Raw genomic sequence first — 15,736 nt, 5'->3', positions numbered from 1 at the left:
CCAGGCTGGCGTACAGAGGCGTGCCAGCCTGTGGAGGCTGGAACAAGCCTCTGCACCGATGGAGGCACCGAAGTTTGCGTCGGCTCTGCTGGGTCGAATCAAGACTCTGAGGTAGGTGGGGGAATGGGGAGGAGGCGGGAGGGAGGTGTTCCTGGGCAGGGGGAGGGCGGGTGGTTGGTGGCCATTGGGGCAGGCAATACTTGTTATTTGGATGTATGCCAAAAAAGTTTATTCTGATATTGTTTTATTATCTGGTTGTGTAAGCTACCTAAAATGGCATGTCCGGGCTCAAAAAGGGGGGACATAAATGCTTTCAAATAAACTGATACATAAAATATTGGGGTACACTTAAAACTGCAAAAGGTTCAAGTAGTTGTGAAAGCAGAAGGCAGTCACTGAGAGGGAAACTTCTCCACCTCTTCAGCGTTTCCATTTTTTCAGCTGTTCCCTGCTGTTCAGCTGATGCTTCCACAAAATAATGTAGCATTTGGGGAAGAACATAAAGCCCAGCAATGCAGCACTGGAAGTTAAGACACAGAAGATATCCATGGCTGCTATGAGTTTCCCATTGGTGAACAGGAAGTTCAAAAAGTAGACGTTCCAAACACAGGAAAACACCACCATGCTGGAAGAAATTAATTTGGCTTCATTAAAAGCATCTGGTAACTTCCGAGCAAGGAAAGCCATAATGAAGCTGACAGTGGACAGAAACTTGAAGTAGATAGTTTCGCTGAATAATATGGTTGATGACGAGTTCTTACATTCCAAAATGATTTCCTCTTTACTGGAATGCATGTCAGGGAATGTGGGAGAGATTGTTATCCGTACAATACAAATGACTACTTCAATCATAATACAAGGAAGAATAATGGAGCTGGCCAACCTTTTCCCCAACCAGTTCTTCGGAGTGGACCCTGGTTGTGTGGCCTTGAATGCAAGCACCACTATGACTGTTTTGGCCAACACAGAAGACATTGTCATTGTGAAAATGATGCTGAAGACATTTTGACGGAGAATACAGATCACCTTGTTAGGTTGGCCAATATGTAGCAAAGGACAAAGGAAGCACAGCCAGAGAGAAATTAAAAGTGTATATGTGAGGCTCTGGTTGTTGATTTTGACTATGGGACTGTCACGATGCTTCACAAACAGCCTTAGCACCAGAGCTGTGACCAGTGACAACAGAACAGCACAAATGGCTAAAGCAATACCCAGAGGTTCTTCATAAGACAAAAAGATGACAGCTTTGGGAATGCAGGAAGTCTGGTCCTTGTTTGGGTAGTGATCACTGGGGCATGTGAAACAGTCAGCCATATCTGAAAAAGAAGAGCCATTGAATTAATGAACATAACCTGCATAATTAATAAACATAACCATAGATACTGTAGTAATAAATGTTTAGGTTAACACAAAATGCTCCATGTGAAACCATTCTGGTAGACCCTTTAGAAAAGTCAGTAGCAAGTGTGAGGTTCTGGAAGGGACTAATTTGTATTTTTTTTAATCATTTCTGTCCAGCTGATTGGTTTAACTAATTAACTAATTAATTATTTAATTAAGTTTGTCAAGCACAGCTTCTGTGTATACCATAAGCACTACATGTGTGAATTATAGTAATATAGTAAATCAGAAAATTATAACATGATAAATTTAAACTGTACATTATTGAGATGCAGTCTGTCTATCCAAACAAACAAAATATAGATCTATGTGCATATTTATTTATTTTGAAGGTTTTTTCTCTCTTTTAAAAAGCTCAAAGCTGTGTATAAAATAATTAAATCATAATTTAAAATGTAAAATCAAACTAAAATATAAAAATATTATATAAAATATACTAAATATAATATATATCCTTGCCAGCTGTTTGCCAGTTGCAGAAAGGGATGAGGCATCACACACACAAAACTAACAAAATTCAAAAACACATTTCAAAGAAAGAAGATTGGTTACATTAGAGAAACAACCCAAGAATCTCAATGTATTAATAGAACATTCCAATTTTTCTGGATTACAACCAATCCTTTCAATACCTCTGTCCACTACAAGGCTCACCTTCCATGTCTGATACCTTCCCTTCTGGACATGGGACGCAATCATAGCAACAGAATAGCTCCCCTTCCTTCTTTTTCTTATTATATCCAGGACGGCAGTTGTCATTACACACAGAAAGGGGCCGTGTCCAATTCACCAATGAAAGAGAAGAATGTTAAGTTTTAGAAAACTAAACTTGGACTTTTGAAGATGCAGGAGACAAACTGGTTTGCAATAAGATGCTGATGGTTTTCTAAGCATGGTGTACACATTCCTGAGTGTGATGAAGCTTGAAGCAAAGATGGCCATCGCACAGGAAGCCCAATTCTAACCTGTACTGGAACAGGCAGGTCAATTGCCCTGTGCTATATGCAGTGCAAGTTAGGAGGTGGCTGGAGGGTAACTGAGGGAAAGAGAATATTTTCCCCCTTACCGCATGTAGAACTCCAGTTACCCCTATAGGGCTATTTGGATCTGCAACAGCGAAATTGCAGGTGCAAATCTGAGCAGCCCGTGTAATTCTACACAGCCTGGGAATGGGGGTTAGGCTTCAGCCTGCACTACCACAGCCAGTCCCACCTCCCTCTTGGTCCCGATCTTCCTCCTGTCATGACCCATCCTCCCCCTGCCCAGAAATGTCCTCTCCCAACCCTTGTTACGTCCTCCCACCATCCTGTCCCACCCCGCCCTAGCAGGTGAAAATTTTCTAACTCCAGGGCAGGATCTAGTGCTGCTAGTTCAGTTCAGTTCAGTAGACCTTTATTGGCATAAAATACAGAGAAAGAACAAAACAAAACAAAAATATACAAAGACACCACAACATAGACATCAGTCTTTTTCTCACATACTGCCCAGAGTTCCAGAGCTCTGCCTGGCAATTACCCCAGATAAAAAGGCAGCGACCCTATCAAGGGTCTCAGAGTCAGATGTGGAAAGGAGAGACTGAAGCATGATTGAGTCCTCCCAGCCCTGCATCCTAGTTAACAATGGGCCTAGATATTTCTTGCGTGAGACGTCATGAAGTGGGCAGTAGAAAAGGGTATGTGTTATGGTCTCAATACAATCCCTACCACACTTGCATTTCCTCTCCGAGTAGGGAAGTGCTGCTAGACTGGTGCACTTTCTTGCGCCAGCCTAGCTGACTCTAGAGTGGCTGTGGATGTGCCTTATGGCACTTTTTGGCAAGCGCAGGAGGCACGTGCCAGCCACTGGTAAATTTGTATTGCGCTTTGTGATTAATATGTCGACTATGACACCAGCTAACATGATGGTGTAAGTACATGTGTACATAGCTGTCCACAAATATTAGCAAATATGTCTTCTGTGAATGAAATGAAATAGACTCTAGATAACAGTAATGTACCTGTATAACTGTGATGTCTTTCATGGACAGGAAGGGGAGTGTTACCAGTATGAACTAGGGCCAGAAACAGTACTGTAGATGGGGGGGGGGTGCAAAATGGTAAGTACTGTAGGCACCATAACTTGCCATTGGAGCCATTCCAGGCAGAGATGACACCATTAGGTTCAACGAGCACCAGTGTGTTGCAGTGGCTGCATGGAATGGTGCAAAAGGGGAGTGGAAGGGGCCACTTACTGCACTGCGGCGCCTGCATTTCTTTTCACTTTCCCCTCCTCTGGCTGTTCTACTGCTTCAAATCTCTGGAGTTGCTTTTGGGACTCACTTGATGTTTGAGACTGATTGCAAGAGACTTCAGGCTAATCCTCAAAGTGTAGCAACCCTACACACTGCATAGGGGATTCTCCCCCAAACTATTGCATACATCTATGTCCTACCTCACCGGTTCCCAATCTTTTTAGCACTGGGATACACTTTATAATATGACTCTTTATGGGGGCCAACCTATTTTTTGAGACATTCAAACCTCTGTTTTTATCTTTTTTTATTATGGGGGGGGGCACCTTCTGGAACGTTTTCTTGAGCTCTATGTCCATCAAAGCAGGACAGTTCTGATGGCCTTGCATTCCCCTTCACCTGACCTTCGATAATAGCCAAGGCATGTTCACCTACTAGCAAGTAAATCCACACGTGTGGTTTGATTTTGCTTTCCATAGGGCTGAATACATTCTCCTTCTCAGCTTTGAAGGTACTTCATCTCAAATGTTTTTTGGGGCTACCCTTCCAAATGAACCAAGGCACGGCTGCCTACTTGTGAGTAAAAGTGTGCCTACAGCTCTGTTTTGGTTTCCATAGGCCTGAATACATTTTCCTTGTCAGCTATCAAGCAATTCAGTTGCAGGACCCACCAATAACTAGAACTTGACCCAGTGATGGGTCCCAACCTATGGTGTGTGAACCTCTGTCCTACCTGGTTGAACCAGCTGGGCCAGACAATGGAATCCTCATTAATGGAGATGGCTTCAGATGGAGGAGCCTGGAGATCCAGCCTTCCCACTTTGACTTTAACAACACTTTGGTTTGGGAATGTGACCTGGTTTATGATGTCAAATCCAGCAATTAATTCCTCATTCTGGTCAAAGGAAATCTGATCACCAGCACTGTTGTTAAATGACACCTTTTTCAAGAAGTGGTGAAGCTACATTAAAAAGGAAAAGAAACCTTTGAACAAAGAAGATGCAAGTACTTGTGTGTTTAAACGATTTATGTACTGCTTTTTCCTATACAAAAAGCGGTGTACAACAAGAAGAAAATAAATAAAAAGACAAGACCTCTAAATAAAACATAAGAAACCAATTGTAATAATTACAAATAAATATGGAGGAGATTAATATGTAAAACAGGTTTAAGTAATGGAAAGCGTCGACAGCAGATAAAAAAGGTCCCTAGCTAGTTCCTCCCCTATCAAATGTCAGCCAAAACAAATAGTTCAGTGCTTCTCAATCTATGGTGGTCCACAATGTCCCATCAATGTCATTACGAATTACTTCCCGGTTCAGAGACATCGCAGAATGACGGAAACGGCTGGTAAGAGACTCAGGGCAGATGGGCCTTTGCAAGTGTCCGGAAACCATGTGTAAGACCTCTACCTGTTGAGCAGATCCTCCTGCCAGCCATTTCCAGTGTCCTGCATGATATAGCTGCCAGCTGGCCAGGAGCCAGCAGCTCCCTGGGGAATGTCCCCAAATGCCCCAGGGCATCACATTGCACAGTTTGGGAACCCCTGAAATAGAAACCATATAATGAGGGGTCTGTCCTCAAGTCTACCGGTAGTTGATTCCAGAGGACGTGTACCACAATGGAGAAGCCCATTGCTGCCATACCCTTGGCTTCTAGAGCAACTCACAAATCCATGGAGATTTGAATCTTTCCCACTCAGATAGAAAATGTACCATTGATAGATATTATATTCATTCAATCCTGAAGGCATCTGATTAGCTGATTTTTCTTTGTAAACTTGTTTTGTTGAAAAGCAGTAAAGAAATATTTTAAATATTTTAAAATATAATGTTTTAAAAATAATAATAATAAACTGTTACTTCCGGCTGACAACCAAAGTGACCATGGATGCCTGGAACTCAGTGTGTGGATTATGGGGTCAAGGGGAGAACCAAAGTCAGAGCAGGAGGCTAGAGATGGAGGCTGGAGTAGAGGGAGTATAGCATGTAACTGGACTAGGAGGCTGAAGCCCTGGATCAGAATAGAAAGGAGGACTCAAAGATGGAGGGGAGAATGGAAAATTGGTGCTACAGGCAACTCTCAAGTTGAGCTTGGTTTACTGGAGGGAGAGCTTATGGTTTACTGAGGGATTGGAAAGGAAACAGGCACCCCCCTTTCATTACGGATTCCTGCTGCGCCATGACCTGTGGCCTTGCTGATGCTTCCTTCTCCTCATCCATAGGACAATGTCCTCATATCCATTTTGTTCTCTCTCAGTTGTGTATCTAATGTAATAATGTGGGTGTTTCACATGGACATAGCCTTTTTATTCCCTTCCACCTCTTTCATTCTAAAGCAACCCATAACAAAAATTTGATTGAAACACTTTAGGTAATTTATAGCCCAATTCTATCCTGCCCCCCCTCCAACTACCATCATTGATATGAATGCAACCACACATGGTTCACTTCCATTGGATCCTCTTGTTTCAGTCATTACTACCAATACAACAGGATCACTCAATTGCCCTCATTCACACCAGGGGTGGATCCAGTGTTTGTTTCTTAAAGGTTATTGGTCAGGATGGATAAATGAAAACTCCACCTTTGGCCTGGACTCTGTGGCCAAGGTTTGGTGGGGAGGTAGACCTGGGCTCTTACCTCGACTTGGAGCCCAGATCTACTGGCTGGGTAGACTGGGCTCCCATTCCAGCCAAAGTCCAGGCGGGAGCCCAGGTCAACCCAACTTGTAAATCTGGGCTCCAAATCCATGTGGGAGGCCAGGACTACCCACCCAGTGAACCTTGGCCATGGAGGCTACAAGTTAAAGAAGCCCTGGTCTACCCTCCTGGTGGAACTGGGCTCTGGAGTTGGTAGTTATCATGCCCCTCCCAACACTGGATCCACCCCTGGTGTGAGGGTGATTGAGTGATCCTGTTGTATGAATGTGTTATGACTCGATTGTGGGTGGGATACTGAAAGATGATGGAAAGATCAGATAACTAATTGTCTCAAGCTACTCAAAAATCAGATTCTGTAGCTGCTAATTACCCTGTAAGGAGCTCAGTTCCTACAGTTTGCAAGGTAACTACTAATATTATTTACCCCCACAACCGCAATAAAGACACCAGACTTCGGCTTGGATGAAAATGGGCCACTTTATTGAACTTTAACTGCAGCAGGGCAATAACACTGAACATCAATCGTGCGGGGACATATGGGGGAAACGGTCCTAGCCGTCTGCCTCCCCCTGCGTTCTCATTGGGCATACTACGTGGCTCGAGGCCCCAGCTGTCAGATGCCAGCTTAGGTCTGTCACCACCACCCCCCAAAGGGGGGCAAGGCAGCTGGACTTCAGGCTAGTTGGCCGAGCCACACCATCCTGTCAGTCCAGGCAAGGGGTTCGCCTGCCTGCCTCCTGGAGCTGGTCAGGCATCATGGGAGCAGTTCAGACTTAGCCCTCACCCTGCTGCCTTGGATAAACACCGAGCCAAGTACCTGCCTACCCAGCCCCGCACGTACCCTGCCCACACTGGGAGTGACCGACCCAGACTACCTAATAACCGCACCACCCTTTGCCAGTCTGAGGTAGGCGAAAAAACAGCCGTCCAAGGTCCAATCAGGATGACTGCAAAAAATTCCTACCCGGCCCCCGAAGGCAAACAGCTAATCCCAGACTGGTTAATAGGGCGGGCGGGTGGGGTTGCCAGCCGGGAGCAAACTGAGCCCAGCTGGAGCGCGTGCTCCTAGCTGGCGCTAAAGTCCCGCCTCCCCAGCCACATTATCCAATCGCGGCTCAAACCTCAGCCCTGGAGCACGAGGCGGGGAGGGGGCAATCAGCTGCTAGCGCCTGATTGGCGCTAACAGCTGTTCTTCCTAGATCTTCTTTTTAAAAAGTCTGGTAAGCCTAGGTGGGAACTGATAGAGTGTTGTTTAAAAATGTGGGTCCCACAACTAAAAGGTTTGGGAACCACTGATCTAATCTCCTTTTAAATTCACCAGTCCCCATCATGTCCCATGGGAGCAAATTTGCAGATGTGTTACAGGTCCTTTCTTGTGTCCAACTTTATCTTTTTGTGTGCATGTTGTGTGATCTAATCTGGGGATCACTAGTCCCTCAAAACACAATATAGAATAGCTCACTTGCCTCTGTGCACTTCTCATGAGTGTGGACGATGCAACGCAGCTTCCTAAACATTATTGAGAGATAATTGATGTTTCTGTGGGACCTCACCAATGTGCGAAGCTCGAAGGACTCTTGGAAAATCATACATGTGATATAACTTATTACTAATTTATGACTGAGAGCCCAAGCCTAAGCTTGTCTACTCAGGAGTGAGTCCCATTATAGTCAATGGGGCTTACCCCCAGGAAGGTGTGGATGGGATTGCCGTCTCAGAGCCCTACCCTATGCATGTCTACTCAGAAAGAAGTCCCATTATAATCAATGGGGTTTACTCCCAGGAAGGTGTGGAAAGGATGGCCTCCTGAGTTCAGATGCAGTTTCAGAGAACAGAGGCCCATGGCAGCCGGCAGCCTCCGCTCCCCTCCCAGCTCGCCTCCTTGGAGCTCCCAGCGACCTCCCTCCTGAACAGCATGGTTCGCTCGCCTTAAGCTAAGGGCAGCGAGTCGGCCAGGTTGCCAACCCTCCTTGGAGCTCCTAGCGCCCTTTCTCCTCAGTGGCCGGCCTCCTTCCCCATCCGCCCAGACCAGCCTGGCACAAACACACAGGGGACGGGGAAGAGGCTCTTGCCCTCTTTCGCTCTCACCACAAACTCCCTGCCAGGGAGTCGCACGACACGGTGGGGGGGGTGAGGGAGGAGGAGGAATGTGTTGGAGGGGGAGCTGCCTGGCCAGGGAAAGTCCCTGCAGAGAAGCAGGAGGCGGCCAGCAAAGCCCCACATAGGAACCCGTGCTTGGCAGCTGGAAAACTTCAGCTGTTGCACTACTGTTTGGAGAGGCCATGCATCCATGGTCCCCCCTGGATCCACCACTGCCTCACACTACTGCAGGTAATGCGTGGACATGCACCTGCACAAATGGTACCTGCCATGGTTGCTGATTCTGAAACCTCCTTGTTTCTCCCTCCATCTTTGCCCTGTTGGATTTGGACACATACATGGCATGGAGAGCAAGAGCCACAGCATAGACAGCATTGTAGAGGGTGTAGCTTTGGCTTGTTATGCTTGTTGGGAAGAAATTCGGAAGGCTCTCCAGTCTCTTCTCTCCAGTGCAGGCAGCACTTTCTCTGTGACCTGGAGGAGAACTGGAGAATGTGCACTGTAATGCATTTTCCCAGAAGTCCTTGTAAAAGCCATCTTCCTTACAACTGGAAAGGTATCTGCTTTGAAGAAAACCTTGGAATCCTGGAAGTTCATTGGAGTGAATTGCAAATGATAAAGAACCATGAAAGTCTTGAATATCCCAATCATCATTGCTGACAGAATATTTTATCGCCATCTGTGCTGTCAGAATCCAGACTTTACCTTTTGGCTTCTGATTTGTGCCTTTTTTCCCTATACTTAATAGCATTCTCAAAAAGAGCATGGAACGAATGTCTCCGTAGAAGACCGAAACGTTGGCATTATGATTTATTACTTTATCATAAAAGTTCATTGCAGATTTTTCATTAGCTAAACTGCTGAATGATTCCAGGATGGCAAAACAGATGCCGTGCTTGGAAAATTCCTGAAACAGGACATTAAAGTACCCTTGAAGATTCATGTCATCTGCAGCAATGAATCCAATCCATGTCCAGTTGAAATGCAGAAGTAACTGGAGTATTCCCCTGTACTGATGGACTCCATTCGGTTCCTCCCTATAGACAGAAATTGCTTGATTCTTATCCATTGTAACTACAGCAGAACCATACAGCACCTAAATGCAGATGGAGGATATAGATAGAAAGATGTTTCAAAATGTCATATATGATGGTTTCTGTGTATGAAAGAGGTAAATAGTAAAAGGGAAGGAGACAGCAGTGTTATTTGGAAAATTGTAGTTATTTTTCCTGTATAACTAAAGTAGTATAGGCGTACACCACTTGGCAGCCATTTGCTTAACGATGAACTGTATTTATGACGGTTGTCAAAGCACAATAAATATGCTCTTAATGAAGCAATTGTATTCTCCCATAGCCTGCAGCAGAATGTTTGTTTACACAACAGAGAGGCTCTTAAAGAGGCAATCCATTTCCAGTAGCCTGTGCAGCAAGCTAGTGTCTGGGAGGAGGTGTATGTTTACACAACACAGGCAATAGATTGGACTGAATGTTCACTTAATGACCTAATTGCATAACAATGGGGTCGAAAAATATACCTCTGTTGTTAAAAGGTGCACACCTGTATAGTAATCTAACATACCTGCATTTCGTAATCTAACAGTCCTCATCTAGGAATGTAATTGTTCAGATAAAACGGCAGGGGAGGGAAGGCACTGAGGGGGAAAAGCTGCTTATCTTATTGCAGCTCTTGCTCCTAATCTATGATTTTGGAGGAACAAAAATCCCTACATGATAAACTGTGGCCACACAAGCAATCATTAGCTACTAACATTTAAGACAGCAACATTAGAAACTGATGCGAGCAATGAAAAACTTGACAGAGCAGTGAACTCTTGGTTTCTTGCCAGTGCCTTCAGACTCTCTGTTATCCTCTTTATCTTTCTTGGTGTTACTGGAAGGAATTGCGTTAATCAGCACTGAACAGGTGCCATAGATTGTTTTAGTTGGCACAGGGTACAATCAAAGTATCACAAAGCAAAATGCTAATGCAAATACATCCAACCTGTGGAATCTTGAAGTGGCCCAAAACTTCTGGTACTTGATGGGAGACATCAGAAGTCAGTTCTTCAGTGACGGCCATTAGATTGCCCTGGATGTCACACTGGTAGTTGGGAACAAATCTGTCCTTGGGGGAAATGAGTTGCAATATGGCATGATAGGTCCATCTTGCCTCCACATAACTGTCATAGATGCTGAATCCCAGTGTAATGTTGGGCAGCAACTGCAGATTTTCATTGATCTCCTTTACAGCAAATTCCAAAGCCAGGATGTGCTGGTAGTTCTGGATAAACACCCTATAAAGAGATTTGCATTTGGAATCAGGATATTCTGCAATTCCAGACATTATTACCACTGGAGCAATGATTTGTATTACATCACATACACACACATACACACAGAGTTATTCAATATTAGCATAATGCAGAAATGTGAGTGAGATAGTTGGGGGGGAATAGCACTGAACTCCAAATGATATCATTCATGGAACAACAGTAGGTGGTGTTGTTGGGTTTTGAAATACATCAAATTTGGAATACATCAAATTATTTTTATTTGCATTTTTGTCTTGATGGAGGAATCAAGGAATAGTTCCATTTTTAGGGCCCAGTTGCACATTGAATCCATGGAGACAAAGTTGGCTCTCCCTAGTCAACCCCAAATAAATCACCCAAATACTTGAAAATGTTTCACAGCTTCACTGCATTCCGAGTAGCATTTTATGTTGGAAAAAGTTCATTTCTTGAAGTCTCCATTTGTGCCGCTCCCACATTCTATTCCTCCCTTGACATTCTAGTTAGTGTGTTCAAAATGTTATTATACTGCTGTGCTGGGGTGGGAAAGTACACACTTCTATTTCATAAACACTTAGCAGATGGGAGTGGAGCTGCAGAACTTGAATCTCGTTAAAACTGTAGCACCAAGAAGACTATCAATGGAGCTCAGACCAGACCTTTGTACGTGATTGGTTTGCCAGAGAAATTAATCTGGATATAGACACATTAGGAACTGGGAGGATCATTATTCAGACCTGCTGAGTTGAGGCTGAGGAGGATTTTGTTTGAATGTGCTTCTGCTGATCTCAAACATGTTCTGAAAGACAATGCCTCCAATGATGAGATCTCCGGGCTGATGATACTGGTGATGAACAATCTGGGGACGCCACAACCGACAATTAACCATCTGGGCATCACTAACTGCCTGTGGCAGCAGCCCCATAATGAGCATGAGGAATATCACCATCTGGAGTGCCAACCAGGTCTCTGAACACAAATTCTCCTATCTGCATCTATTGCAGTATCATCGGAATCTCCACAATGACAACAGCCTGGCTTTCGTGGTAGCTCCATTGACTGATGCAGGATTAGTGAAGCCAAGAATTTAACATGTAAAGTAACAGAAATCTGTCTGCAGGAGTCTCCTTAGTCCCTAGCCCCCAGATGGTAAGGGGTATATTTATGCCATCTTCACTCTGTCATTGGTCATTGGAAGACCACGGGGAACGGAGTAAGCAGCAAAATTAATTACAGTCCCTTTGATAATTACAGGAGAGTGAAATCAATGTTCTGAATGGTGGCAACATCTCCCTCCAGAAGGAAAGAAAACTCTTGGGTCATTTGATTGGCAGGTTTGAGACTATGATTTAAAAAACTGTGGATGTATCTGGAAAATGAAGTTGTCTTTTTTCCTTTCTTTATTTTTTTTTAAATCTGAGTACTTTCTCATTGCTTCCACGTCCCTGGGAAGAGCACAGGGATTCACTGCTTTGAAGTCAGGGAAGTCATCTTTTCCTGTTGTTTCCCAACTCATTGATTTGGGGAAAAATGACTACCAGGAGTAGGTTGCCACCAGAAAAGATTTTGGCATCCTCAACTCAGCTGCAACTGCTGCAGAGACATGGCATTAAGTAACAAAAGAATAATAAAAAATAAATTCACACATGCACACATAAAAAGTGAAGAACACAATTGCTCCCACCACTAGGAAGATGCCATAAGCCTCCCATGCTTGGAAATTTACCAGGAGTCAGTCACCCTCTTCAACCATTCACTCCAGCCCCTGTGAACACCCCCAATATGTAAAGAACAAACTCACTTCCTGCTCAATTTTTATTTGGATTGCCCATGACCCCACATCAAACATCCTAGGCAAGGTTTGTGTTTCAACTGTGCCACATCTATTGTAATCAATGCCATTAACAAAGCTGTTACAAACTCTGCAGTGGGTGTGTGTCACCCAAGGGAAAGCAAAGGGAGAGGCGCCACTGCCTTCAGGGTTCAGCCTGTCCAATCTTCATGGTGCAGCAAACCTTTCAGCTTCTCAGGACTTCTAATACAGGAAGCTACAGGAAGTACAGGGAATGTGGGATTCACATTCATCCTTATCGATCACTGGCATTTCAGCAGTCTCCCCCACCAGCCACAGACACCTGCTTCCTGCTCTTCCACCTCCACTTAACTATCAAAGCGGTGGGAGTTTTACCCTGTTTGTCCTCTTATTACAGGGAGGGGGAGCTCTAAGTTTGGAGGGTGAGAGTAAGGAATCTGAGAGTGTTTGAATGTTACGTCTTTGTAAAAAGGGGGTTTCTAGAAATAATCTTGTGTTTGGGTATGTATAGTGTTGTGGCACTGAAGCATGAACACTCTGTGAAGCTTAAAGTGCAAAAACCGAAGCTGTGTAACGGAGAGGAAAGACTTGTGGTCATTAATCAGTCCTTCTCTACAAGGGAAAGGACTATTTTATTGATCCTATTCCAATCCTTCCTTACAGCTGTAATTAACTAGAGAGGATGAGGTCTCTTGTTATCTGGTGTGCTCCCTGGGGCATTTGGTGGGCCGCTGTGAGATACAGGAAGCTGGACTAGATGGGCCTATGGCCTGATCCAGTGGGGCTGTTCTTATGTTCTTATGTTCTTATCCTAGGCAAGGTTTGTGTTTCAACTGTGCCACATCTATTGTAATCAATGCCATTAACAAAGCTGTTACAAACTCTGCAGTGGGTGTGTGTCACCCTAGGAAAAGCAAAGGGAGAGGTGCCACTGCCTTCAGGGTTCAGCCTGTCCAATCTTCATGGTGCAGCAAACCTTTCAGCTTCTCAGGACTTCTAATACAGGAAGCTACAGGAAGTGCAGGGAATGTGGGATTCACATTTGTCCTTATCGAGCTTTGGCATTTCAGCAGTCTCCCCCACCAGCCACAGACACCTGCTTCCTGCTCTTCCCCCTTCCTCTTAACTATCAAAGTGGGGGGAGAATTACCCTGTTTGTCCTCTTATTACAGGGAGGGGGAGCTCTAAGTTTGGAGGGTGAGAGTGGGGAATCTGAGAGTGTTTGAATGTTACGTCTTTGTAAAAAGGGGATTTCTAGAAATAATCTTGTGTTTGGGTATGGATATTGTTGTGGCACTGAAGCAGGAACCCTCTGTGAAGCTTAAAGTGCAAAAACCGAAGCTGTGTAACGGAGAGGAAAGACTTGTGGTCATTAATCAGACCTTCTCTACAAGGGAAAGGACTATTTTATTGATCCTATTCCTATTCCAATCCTTCCTTACAGCTGTAATTAACTAGAGAGCTGAGTGGGTAATCATGACTCAGCAGGTTTGGGGAATTGCTCTATTGGTGGAACTAAAAAAAAGAGTCCAGCTTCAGAGCTATAAATTTGGGTATCCCAAATACCCCACCCCTCATGAGGGGTTCGCGTTTGGCTGACCTCTCCTGACGCAAGACGCAGCGGCCTTTACCATTAGTGAAGGGAGAGGCAGAACCTGGGGCATACCTGGCCTGCTGCTCCTCTTTGGGTGGTCAATCTTGAGGTGACTTTGGACCCTTCAGGACAGCTTCTCAATCTGTAAGTTAGCATTAAGCTAGACATTTGTCATGTCCTTTGCTTCCTTAATTAGATATGGCTCTCTTTTTTTGTAACTTCATTTACTTTTGAAGCCTTTTCCATTTACTGCCATTCCTCTAGGGCACTGGTTCTCAAACATCCTGGGAGATTTACTCCCGGGATAAGTCTTTGTGGGGGCTTGGGCAGGGGCAGCAAAGCAACCCCCAGGATCGTGTCCCTGTGGGGGGAGGGGGCTATTTTTTCACAAACCATACGTGCTCCCAGGGTCCAGGGGGTGCAGGGAGCCCAGCGTAACGCTTGCAGGGCTCTCCGCAGCTTTTAAACAGTGAAAGTTCCAAGCACGATAAATCAGAAGTGAAATTTCTGGTTTTGTCGGAAAACCATTGTCTGAAGGCGCAAGCCAAGTATCGCTACTTCTGTACACGGATGATGCAGTACATCATTATGTACAGGATGATGCTGATATCTCGTACTAAGATTGGCCTAAAACATCTGCTGAATCGCACCGAAGAGTATTTTTTGTCCAACAATCTGCAAATCAATTATGCTAAATCTAAGATAATGATATTTGCCAACAGATGAAAGGCTTTTAAATGGTCTTGTAATGGCAATAAAATGGAGCAAGTTAAGCATTTCAAGTACCTCGGAATCAACTTCTATTATAGGCTCACTTGGGCTTTTCATCGTAAGGCAGTGCAGAACGCATCCAAACTAGCATTCTCAGCTATTTCCCATTTCTTTTTCACCTGCGGCAATGGTTATGTTCCAGCCGCTCTTTAAGGGAAAGGTTCTTTCCCAGGTTCTTTATGGCTCTCCTGTCTGGTATAAGGTTATTAACCAACCACTAGAACGCATTCAAGTCTCCTTTTTTTGGAAGATTTTGGGTTTATCCAGGTGCGTTCCCTACACGGTTCTGTGTCTCGAGGTGGGGTTAATTCGGCTAAAGTCGACTGTATGGCTAAGATTTCTGAAATTTTGTTTTAGAATTTTATTTAACCCTACCTCCTCTGGTCTAATGCACCAATTATTGTCAGATTCAGTCCTGCCATTAGAGATCACCGATCTTCTAACCAAATTTAAGTCAATAGGGCTGGACACTGCAGAGCTAGGCATGATTGGCTGTGATGCTGCTTACAGAATTGTCAAAGAAAGAATTCTTGATATTGAACAACAAGAGCTGTTTAGTGCCGCCAGAACTACATGCTCTCCACTCTATCTCCATGTTCCAGTCAGTTTGGGAAAACTGGCCTCCTTCTTTTATCACCTGGAGTGCCCACAGGCTCAGAGAGCATTTGCACTTGCAAGATGTAATGCTCTTCCATTAGCCTTGTTAATGGGCAGGTTCAGTGATATTCCCTACTCGGAGAGGAAATGCAAGTGTGGTAGGGATTGTATTGAGACTATAACACATACCTTTTTCTACTGCCCACTACATGATGTTGCACGCAAGTAATATCTAGGCCCATTGTTAACTAGCACGCAGGGCTGGGAGGACTCAA

At 44.5% G+C, this 15,736-nt stretch overlaps 1 protein-coding gene across 1 annotated transcript; it reads right to left on the bottom strand.

The window, feature by feature from the left end:
- Positions 1–420: 420 nt before the first annotated feature.
- LOC136652440 (vomeronasal type-2 receptor 26-like) lies at positions 421–11,611 on the bottom strand. The gene is made up of 6 exons (XM_066629380.1): positions 11,424–11,611; positions 10,398–10,689; positions 8,659–9,489; positions 4,365–4,592; positions 2,056–2,131; positions 421–1,316 (listed from the first exon to the last, which is right to left on the bottom strand). Exons 1-6 carry the CDS (start codon positions 11,609–11,611, stop codon positions 421–423), a joined length of 2,511 nt encoding a protein of 836 aa, XP_066485477.1.
- Between the last annotated feature and the right edge of the window lie 4,125 nt (positions 11,612–15,736).

This window comes from Tiliqua scincoides, chromosome 5 (assembly GCF_035046505.1).
Source record: "Tiliqua scincoides isolate rTilSci1 chromosome 5, rTilSci1.hap2, whole genome shotgun sequence".
Lineage (NCBI taxonomy): Eukaryota > Metazoa > Chordata > Lepidosauria > Squamata > Scincidae > Tiliqua > Tiliqua scincoides.
This window is presented reverse-complemented; position numbering and strand designations above follow the sequence as displayed.

Coding starts and splice junctions, on each gene's coding strand:
- LOC136652440 (XM_066629380.1), bottom strand. CDS start 11,611: ATGGGGCTGCTGCCACAGGCAGTTAGTGATGCCCAGATGGTTAATTGT. Junction 4,593..8,658: donor AGAATCAGCAACCATGGCAG/GTACCATTTGTG, acceptor TTTTTAATGTAG/CTTCACCACTTCTTGAAAAA. Junction 1,317..2,055: donor GAAGGTATCAGACATGGAAG/GTGAGCCTTGTA, acceptor CTTCTTTTTCAG/ATATGGCTGACTGTTTCACA.